Genomic DNA, 10097 nt, shown 5'->3' on the forward strand with positions numbered 1-10097 from the left:
CCCAGCAGTTCAAACTATGAAACAAGCCACATTCTCCAACTTGGCAGGGTTCCCTAACGAATCCTTGAACCATGGAGCCATGGAGATAAATACCGTTGACACATCTATGGGCCGGCCTATCACATTTTATTGCTTTTTTTTTTCACAATGCAAATCCAGTCCAATTTTTTAAAAGCCACCCCCTTGTGCAGGTCAGGTAGGGAGCATTCGGGTGTTCCCGTGAGATAAGCAACCCGTTCCCCAAGGAGCCCGGCACTCGTTACCTACCAAGGTTTTGCTGGCATCAGTACCTGGGGCAGAGCTGCACCCTCCAAACGTAAGTACCTCCACGCAATGGATGAACTGAGTTTTAAACCCTGTATTTGGGGCCAGGGCTAAGAGACAAGGGATTTTAAGGGCGATGATGCCTTGCAGACAGGTGCATCGGAGCGCCTTTCCACAGGTGCGAGTATCGTAACGGGTGCATGGGTTCCTATGGTGGGTTAAGAAGGCAATGATCAGTGACTAGAAGAGGTGTGTGTGTGTGTGTGTGCACAGACATATATACATATAGAGAGAGAGATGTGTGTGTGTGTGTGTATATATATATATATATATATATAGATTATCTATAGATGTCTATCTATATATATATCTATATAGATAGATATATATTTTACAAAAAAACCCCTCTACAATAATTGCCTTAGAAAAACAGAGGGGGTTTCTGCCTTTCCATTCCTTTTTGCTGACTTGGGAATGAAAGAGCCTGCGTTTCTCCCGGGCTGCGTAACGTGCCTTCGCCTTGTGGCAGCACGTTGTGAAGATCGGAAACCGAGCGCTCCCTGCTTTCGGAGCCTGCAGCCCCTGGAAGAGTTACCCTGGGGGGCTCATGCCCTGTTGGGCTGACCCCCTTGCTGGCTGCCACCTTTGCAGCAGGTCAGGGGCCGTGCCCAGCCACCCCTCACAGCTCTGCCTGCTTGGTTTCAGGTCGCCGATGGCTGATGCAGAGTTTGGCGGCATGTCCATAAAGGAGGTGGAAATCGAGGGCAAGCACAAACCCTTGCGACCTCACTGGTACGAGGTGTACGTCCAGCCCTGCATAGCCGAGCTCCTGGGCGCTACCCTCTTCATCTTCATCGGCTGCTCTTCGGTGATCGAGAACGTGGAGAGCACGGGGCGGCTGCAACCGGCGCTGGCGCATGGGCTGGCTCTGGGGCTCAACATCGCCTTTTTGGGCAATATCAGGTATGGGGGCTGTGTGGCTCTGGGGTGGAGGGGGGCACTTCTGTTGCTGGGTGGGCAGACAGACAGGCTGCTGTGTCTCCTGCCTCACTTGTTTTCCATTGCTCCTTGCAATTCTATTGTTTTACCATATTTTGCAAAAAATGCTCTTCTTTGCGATTCTCACAATCCTTGCCCAAGCTAAGGATCCTGGTGGCTTGCCCCACGGTAGTGACCTGAGAGCCATGTGGGCTGCAGGCTCTTTGGGGCAGGAGCTGCCCATGGACAGCCCCTTGCTCGGGGTACCTCAGCTGGGCTGAGGTCAGAGGTACCCTGAGCAAGGGGCTGTCCATGGGCAGCTCCTGCCCCAAAGAGCCTGCAGCCCACACAGAGCCAGGGGATAAAGGCTGTGAGGGAAGCAGAGGCACAGAGCAGGTAGCCACCAGCGTGCAGCGTGGTTAGTGGCAGAGCCTGGGACAGAGTTGAGGTGCACTGGTTCCCATCCCGGTGGCTCACTCTCAAAGAGCTTTGCAAAGGCAGGTGCCTGGTCAGATGCCCATTTTACAGCTCAGCAAACTGAGGTCCGGAAAGCTGGAGAGCAGAACAGTCTGACTAGGAGATTCACTGGGGTTGATGACCAAACCAAGGCATTGAGGGAAAAACTCCAGCACAAGACAAGCCCAAAACACCTCAGTCAGTCTTGTCTGAAGGAAACCTCTCCGCTTCTTCAAAGCGTCCTGTTCCTAGCCGGATATCTGCCGGCTTGGGCCGGAATTCGGAGTCATTTGGGTCTGTCTGAAAGGGCGTTTTTTGGCACTTATGCCGTTCTCTAAGCGAGCCCTGTCCAGCTCCGATTTGGGTGCAGAGCTGCTCCGGGCACTGTGGGCTTCCCATCCCGTGCTCCCCACATCACAGTTGTTCAGTGTGCGAGGTAAAAACCTTCTCGCCCTGCCACTCCAGTCTGTCGTGGTTGGGGCGGCTGCCCAGCCGTCGGCACCTCCAGGGAGAGGGGGCAACGGGGATGTTGTTGATGAGGGACAACCCACCCATGCTGCCTCGTGCCGTGAGACCGATGGGAGAAAGGAGAAGTAAAGCACCGAGATGCTTCAAACCGGCGGATGCATCCCTCTGCAGGTGCTCGGGGAGCAAATGTGTAGGCTACGAAGTGAACGTTTTTAGGATGCATTCAGGTCCCAGCTGGGCCACTCGCTCTGCAGGAAGAAACAGGATCTGGTCCCTTCTGTTTGCTCCAGTTGCTGGGCCCGCTGCCTGCCCTGGCACAGGGGCCTCCCTTCCAGCTGCTTAAGATTTCACCTGGTCTCTGTTTATTCCTCCAGCAAAGCCGCTAGGCCAGAGCAAAAGGAGTATCTGCCCGGTGCTCTTTCTGGAGCAATGTGGTGGACACTAGCTGGGGACTTGGCCTGGGCGTTCAAAGTGATGTTGCAGGGCGCTGGAGGTGATTATAGCATGATACTTATTTCCATGAGGGCTAGAGAGGTGTTGCGGGGCAGACACTAGGTCCGCGGCCTCTGCTTGAGGCTGTCCAGTGACCAAAAAGGATGGAGAGGAGATACTGAAACTCCGCAGTGTGGTCCCTGAAAAGGATGCTTCTCCGCCGGGTTCACGGCTACCGGAGCAGGTGGTGCCTGCACTACGCGGCGGACCTTGGGGGTCATTTGGCTTGGAGCAGGTCATGGGGTGCGAGGTTAATAATTTAGCAGGGGCATCGGCCTGTGCTGACTAAATCAGGTTGGGAAGTTTGTTTGCAGGACAGAACAAGGCTGAGCAAACAGGGCTGTCCTGATTAGCATTGCCCCCCGCAGACTAGGCTGCAGTCCGGGGTTTGTGACTTATTATTAACTGGCTATTGTTCAGCGTTATCTGTGCGTGCGTGTGTGCGTTCAGCGTTATCTGTGTGTGGGTTAATGTATAGGCAAGTTGGCAGGGAAAGCCAGGCACTCGGGTAACCGCTGCCGGATTCAGAGGAAAGGAGGTAAATAAGGCTCAAGCTTTGCAACAGCAGTGGTAGACTTGGCACGCTGCACGCTGGTGGTTAGATGAGCCAGTCTGACACACTAAAAGAGGTGTTTGGGGGGTCCCCGAGGATCAGCAGCCCTGGCTGGGGTGCAGGTTGTTGGCCTTGATTTACCTCCACCCTGAGCACGCTGCCCCGCGGTGCCAGCCCCTGCCACCTCTGCCAAAGACCACTTCGTGTATCTGGGCTGGAAACAGGTGGGAAATTCACCTTTTGAGGTCACCGCTTCCCCCTGCAGCCTGTTTTGGGGGGCTTTAACTCAATCCTGATTATTCAGGCCCATGCCCCAAAGGAGCTGACGGTCCATTCCCCTTCCTCATGCTTTGAACCCTGTATGCCTTCACCTTCCTTGCAGACAAGCAGTTATCACAAGAGGCGCCGGTGGCTGGAAGCATGTCCTAAAGTCCCCGTTCCTCGCCTCTTGTGACACAAACCCCAATGTGCTTCCTCCAATGGGGGCCAGGCGCTGCAAAGAGTACGGCACCAGCCAGGAAACCTCCCCCAGATCAGGCCCATCCTTTACACGCTCAGCGCCACCGCAGCAGGATGATGTGGGAATTCACCCGCGGAGGTAGCACCCATTGAAGCCCACAGCTGCAGGAGGAATCGGACACGGGGCCTGGGAGAAGCCAGCCCTAATCCTCCCGCTTGACTAGCCTCGCTGCTCCAGTCGCGAGGCTTTCTCTTCTGCTTCCCAGCCCATGTCTCGGGGCCAGCGAATTCCCATTTGCTTGTCCTGCAGTGTAAATAGCTCCTCTCCCTCCCGGGTGCTTCTCCCTGGTGTATTTATGGAGAGCAATCAGATCCTGCTCCGCCTTTGTTTTACTAGGCTAAACAAGACAAGCACTTTCAGCTCCTCGCACAAGATAGCTCTTTAATTAAAGCCGAAGAATAAGACATAATCATAGTTCCTAAACTCTCCGACTCAGCGGCTTCAACAGCAATTTATTATCAGGATTTATTGGTTATGAAGCGGGTTCGTTAATGAGCGTTCCCCCTGGTAATCTGTTTTAATTAAAAGGAATTAGGATTTGCTTCACGCGAGGCGATAGAGGCCCTGACGCAGGAGCGGGCTCTACCAGAGTGGACAGAGAGCGCCGGGGTCAAATCAGCGCGGCCCTTGCGAGGGGGGTCGGCCGCTGTCCCGTCTAGGGGGATGGCTCTGTGCCTGCGTCCACCCATGGTTTTAGCTTGAGCAGTGCAGATGCGCGCAGCTGGCCGTAGCCCTGGACTCCCTCCAATGCGCTCGGTGCGAGAGGCCAGTATTGCCCATGCTATCCCCATTCCACAGATCAGAATACCGAGTCCCGGGAAGGCACGCCAGCAGACCAGGGGATCTGATGCAGGTCTCCTGCAGTGCCCTGCCCTTCTACTGGCCCCAAACCCGGGCAGCCTACGCAGGGTTTGCTAAGCAGCCGTCTGCAGTGGGAGCGGGGCAGGGCATCTCCAGGCCAGGCTCTGCCCTCGCTCCGCACCGAGGCGGGATGCCGGCTTTGGCCCTCAGCAAAGCCTCTCGAGCGGCCTGTGCCTGACGGGGGAGCAGAGGCAGACAGCAAGGAAGAGCGCTTTTGACCCCGGCGGCTGCTTCCTCAGCCCCTCGCTAGAGGAAACCGCAGCGCCGCGTTCTCGTGGTAGCTCGCCCGGGGTATTTATAGCTGAGCGGCGACGGCACCGTCAGCTGCTGCGAGACCTGCAGGTGCAAGGCTGGGAGCTGTCCGTGCAAGCCCTCCTCTGCCCGGCAGCAACCGTCTCCCCGACCTCCCTTCCGCCCCATCCAGGTTTCGGCCACCCCCCGCCCCGAGCTGCGGTGTGGTCAGGTTGCAGCTCTCTGTGACATCTTGCCAGCTTCCAGTGTGGCGCCTGGTTTTACCCCTCCATCCCACACCCAGAACTAGCCTGGCTAAAGCCTCCGAGCGGCACACACTGCCCAGACCTGCCTGGACATTGGGTTTAAAAACCCACGATGTTTAAAGAGGTCTGAACCCAACTCCCAGGTGTGATGTGGGGGCCAACTTCCTAGCCCTGGCGGGATGGGACCCAAGGGCCGAACCTCTTAACGACTCTCTCTGATTAATTGCAGTGGTGGCCATTTCAATCCAGCTGTCTCCCTGGCGGCGTGGCTGATCGGTGGGCTGAACATCGTGCTGCTCCTCCCTTACTGGGTTGCCCAGATGTGCGGAGGGGCGATAGGTGCTGCCTTGGCAAAGGTATGGCCCTCGGAGATGTACGCTTGCTAGGGAGCAGAAAGGGTTAATCTGAGGGGGGCCATGGGCACAGGCCTTTGCGGGGCAGGGCATGGTTAGGGGGCTCTGCCCTGCTCCATACCAGCTTGTCCCACGATGCTGGGATGAGGCCAGGAGCAATGCTAAGCAAGCGGGCAGGGGCGCGATCCAGCATCAGCCCCCACTGGGCTTCCTTCTGGTTTTGACTCTGCCAGGATGCCCGGGTTTGACACCCGCTCTCCTGCAGACTCACCTGATGGTGCTGGCCGAGTACTTCCCTGCTGGGAGTTTAGGGTTGCCTGTCGTCAACGGGGATGTGCTTGTCCCTGGTACCCGGGGCTTGTTCACTGGCACTCGACGGCAAGGGCTGGTTACATAGGACACATGCAAACTTCTTCTGCAGCCGCAGGGATCTCGGCGTCCTCTGTTCTGCAACCGCCTTCACATCCTTTGCTGGCTACAATAGCGTTTATAAATTCCCAAGCAGCCCTTTGGAAACCACTAGGCAGATACACAAGGATAATTCGTTCCTAGCTTTGCTAGGATCGATGGGGTCTAGCTCCCTGCTAACTATCTCAGGGCTGAGGGTCTGTGTGAACGAGCTGATGTACGCCAAGCAGTTAGAGGAGACTTTCAGAAAGTAAATGATGGGAGTAGACCGACACGACCTCTCCCGGTGCTGCGAATGCACACGTGTCCGACCACCCGTGATGCAGAGGGTGGAACGGTAATAAGTCCAAGCCTTGTCCTCTTAGGCCATGACGTCGGGTGAGAGATACATCAATGCTACAGGTGGGGCTTTCTCCACCATCACGTCCGACGAGCAGATCCCCGCGGCCATCGTGGGCGAGATCGTCATGACCTTGTTCCTGGTCCTGGCTGTCTGCATGGGAGCCATCAATGAGAAGACCAAGACCCCTCTGGCACCCTTCTGCATTGGCTTCACGGTCACGGCGGACATCCTGGCCGGGTGAGTGGGCCTGGCCTTTCCAGAGACCTGGGCAGCCCGTGGGTGCTGTCTGCCAGCGAGCAAGGGAGCCTGAACGCGGTCCCTAGAGCAGACAGGTATCTGTTCAGGTCCAGGCACGGTGGGAAACACAGCGGGGGGGAGCCTGAGCCCCCTCAGTGCCCCCTGCGTGCGGTCTGACCGCAGCAATCCCTTCTATGACTGTCCAGCACCGTGCACCGGCCAAAAATCTCAGTGGGGAGCTTGTGACGCGAGCGCACAGGAAGGTGTCAGTAAAGCTGATCTTAGGGGACCGACCGGCCGGGTGTCTCAAGCCAGGCCAAGCTGTTCCCTGGGTCCTGGCGTGCGGATAAAAGCCCAGCTGGCGACGTTTGCTCCCGCGGCAAAGCGCAGCTGGTTTGCTGGGAGCCGTTTCTCACCGCGGGCTCTCGCTGCTGTTAGGAGGAAAGGCCCAGCCAGCTCGGCCTGAGCGCACGCTGCGTTTTCTCCCGTCCCTGGAAGGAGATAACGAGAGCCGGCAATTATGAACGCTAATGGCTGTTGGGTTAAGGCAGGGCCCCCTCTAGTGGGACGCGGAGCTCTCCGTTCAGTGCTCGCAGACGGCGGGTCAGGTGCAAGCGTCTCTGTTCTGCGGAGGGATAAGGACCAGCGCCCCTCGCCCGCTGCTCCCTCCGGCCCGCGATCCCAGCACCGACCCCCCAGCTCCACGCTCTCCGCTTCGGGCTAGGCCCGTTTCGCCAGGGCTGGCCGGACGCATGCAGCCTGGCATCCGCCAAGCCGAGGCATTGGGCCCGGCTCCCTGGACTGCGGGCTGCTGTGTAGCCCTGGCTACTCGGGGCAGCTCGCCGGGCTTCGTGGCCGAGCCGGTTGTTAGTGGAAGCGACGTGTCCGCGGCGTCCTGGTCTAGCGGGATGACCGGCGGCTCCTGTGTCCTCTCTCCTAGGGGTGCTGTATCGGGGGCCTGCATGAACCCTGCTAGAGCTTTCGGGCCAGCGCTGGTGGCAAACTACTGGGACTATCACTGGCTTTACTGGGTGGGGCCCATGATAGCCAGCCTGATCGCCGGACTGCTGATAAGGTAGGCGCTGAGACGCTGCACGCGGCGGGAAGGGGAGGAGGAGGGCGGTCTGCCCAGGGAGTGGAGGGGTCCCGTGTCCCAACCCCGGCAGCCGTCACCTCTGCCTGGTCCCCCTTCCCGTACCAAACAGCGGAGCCCATCCTGGCTCCTGGCTCCAGCCTGGGCAGGGGTCTGAGCACCATCCGCGGGGAGGACCAACACCCTGCGGGGGCCTGCCCAGCCTCTTCTGACCCCGAGCCAGGTCTCAGGGCTCCAGAAGCATTAGTGAGAGGGGTTTGTGGGGCCAGGCTTCATTTGGGATCCCGGTCTGCCACCCGCTCGCTTGCCGGAAAATGTCGGCTGGGGCAGGAGCCGGGCACAGATACTCGCGCTGACCCACCCTTGCTCTCCTCCCTCCAGGCTCCTGATCGGTGGCAGGGAAATCCGCCTGTTTCTGAAGTGAGACCGGGCGCGGGACTGTGCCTCGGCTGGGTCCGTGGCCCCATGCGAGCGCCTGCTGGTCGGGAGCTGGGCCGGACTTTGGCACGGGAAAGCTCTGCCTGACCCCGTGCCGGCCTGTGGCATCTCCGGCGTGGTGGGGGGAACCGCATGTCGCTGGCTGGGGGGGGACTTGCCTCTGAAGCCGTGGAAATCTGCGGGGTTGTCATTGAAGGACGGGGCTACGTGGCTGCACCCCACAGCTCCAGGCACTGGCCAACCCAGCGGGCACAACGAGACGAGGCCGAGCCGCGGCTGGAGCCCGGAGCACAGGCGTGGAGAGGGTCGGGGCGGCGCAGGAGGGGTCGGCAGGACTGACTTGCTCTGCAGTGGCTCAGCTCTGCCAACACGCTGCCCCTCGGCCTCTCCAGCCTGCAGGATGCTCCGTCTTCTTGCTCCGGGGACCGCAGCTCTCTCCCGGCTCTTGCCAGGCCCCCCGAGCTGCGGGAGGCACCCTGTCGCTGCACCCCTCTGGCAGACGGGGTCCTGGCTTGGCTCTTGCCAGCTCCGAGCGCCGGCTGACAGCTCTGCCTGTTGTCAGCCCGATGTGGTGAGCCAACGCAGAGCAATGAGGGAAGTCCCCAGCGCCAGGTGGCTGATCCCGAAACTCTTTAGGGGAACAAAGGGGCTGAAGTATCGGCTCAGGCCCACGGGCAAGGAGGTCTCCACCCCCGGCACCCGAGCCAGGCATGCTCCCCTCTCCAGCCCCCACGTCGCACTCGCTCCTGCGCTTCCTGCCTGCGACGGGGCCGACTCCTGCATCGCCGCGCTGCTAGTGCGGGGACCGGCCAGCAGAGGATGCTGGAACAAACGGTCCTGAGCCATCGGGACATGCGGCTGCGTGGGGCCAGGCCTCATCCTGTCCTAGCCCCTCGTGGCGTTTGTGGCTGCGAATGCATGGAGCGGTTTTTGCAGCAGGGAGCAGGTCACTAGCTGCCATCTCGGGAGACATCACGCTGCTCCGGGGGCCAGGGCACCTGCCCGGGGCTGCAGGGACGTGGGTTCGAGTCCCTGCTCCGCCACATGCCACCTGTGAACCCGTGCAGGTCACCACCTGTACAACGGGGAGAACAGCAGTGTCCGTACAGGCTGTGCGGTGCTCAGATGTGCTGGTGACAGACCCACCATGCTGGCGGTGCACAAGGTTTGCACAGAAAATTAGAGCCCGAGCTTGTGCGGGAGCCAGGGAGCCCTGTGGTTGTGGAGCTGGGGCTGAAAGCCAGGAGTGCCTGGCTCCAGCCTTTGTAGGCATCCAGTACCTGTGCCCTGCAAAACTCTGCCACTGCCTCCCAGTGTGGATTTGGGCAAATCATTTCACCCCTCTGTACCTCCGTTTACCCATCCGTATAATGGGAAGAGCAATGCTGACCTGCTCCGCAAAGGCGCGGCGGGATGTCTTAGCCAATAAAGTATACGGTGCCACAGGAAGGCTTTGTGCTGCTGCTGATTTTTCACATTCTCACGGTTTGGCCCCCAGTTTCCCGTGCCAGGTGCCTGCTACAGGCTGGATCCTTCTGGAAAGTTTCCGCCAAGACGCTTGAGCGGCTTCCAAGAACAAGGTTAGAGAAAAACATGTTGTTTTCCCAGCGCTAAGTCCCAACAGGCATTTAACTGAGAAAATCTAGTGCTCACGTGTCCGAGAGGAAGCGCTGGAAACCTGGCAGGGCGCGTTGTCTTGAGAAGAGCCACGTGCCGCTCCCAGGAGAAACATGCTGGAGTTTGGCCCCGTTGTGGCACCTGCCACCTCCGCTCAGTAGAGATCCACGAGGCTTGGCAGCGAGCACCTGCCGCCCCTTAGAGACCCTTTGTGCAGCTGCCCGGAGCACGCTGCCTGGGTGGAGGTCGGGCTGGCAAAGCAAGGACCTTGGCCTGGGGTGTTGGAGGGCAGCCTGGGCATGGCATGGGAAGGCGCAGGAGAGGGGCAGAGGCTGAGCGCAGCAGGAGTGGAAGGAAGACCCCTCTCCTGCAATGCAACCTATAGCCTCGGTGTTCCTCTGTCACCCAGGCTCTGTGCATGTGCACGTGCGTGTGCATCTTCATGTGTGTGTGCATAGGGCTGGGCCAACTGAAGTAGGAGGATCTCCTCCTGTGCTCGGTTCCTCCGTCAGCGCTGGA

The 10097-nt window shown here is 59.2% G+C and overlaps 1 protein-coding gene across 1 annotated transcript; it reads left to right on the forward strand.

The window, feature by feature from the left end:
• The first annotated feature begins 201 nt into the window (after window positions 1-201).
• Window positions 202-9403, forward strand: AQP8 (aquaporin 8). Its single transcript, XM_006027148.3, has 6 exons — window positions 202-316; window positions 970-1227; window positions 5319-5445; window positions 6216-6430; window positions 7371-7505; window positions 7905-9403. Exons 2-6 carry the CDS (start codon window positions 977-979, stop codon window positions 7945-7947), a joined length of 771 nt encoding a protein of 256 aa, XP_006027210.1. The 5' UTR covers window positions 202-316; window positions 970-976; the 3' UTR covers window positions 7948-9403.
• The last annotated feature ends 694 nt before the right edge of the window (window positions 9404-10097 follow it).

This window comes from Alligator sinensis, unplaced genomic scaffold, assembly GCF_000455745.1.
Source record: "Alligator sinensis unplaced genomic scaffold, ASM45574v1 scaffold1164_1, whole genome shotgun sequence".
In the NCBI taxonomy this organism is placed as follows: Eukaryota; Metazoa; Chordata; order Crocodylia; family Alligatoridae; genus Alligator; species Alligator sinensis.

Excerpts from the sequence above, each read along its gene's own strand:
- AQP8 (XM_006027148.3), top strand. The coding sequence starts at position 977 with ATGGCTGATGCAGAGTTTGGCGGCATGTCCATAAAGGAGGTGGAAATC. Across the intron at positions 6,431-7,370 it reads ACGGCGGACATCCTGGCCGG|GGGTGCTGTATCGGGGGCCT; the intron begins GTGAGTGGGCCT and ends CCTCTCTCCTAG. Across the intron at positions 7,506-7,904 it reads ATCGCCGGACTGCTGATAAG|GCTCCTGATCGGTGGCAGGG; the intron begins GTAGGCGCTGAG and ends TCCTCCCTCCAG.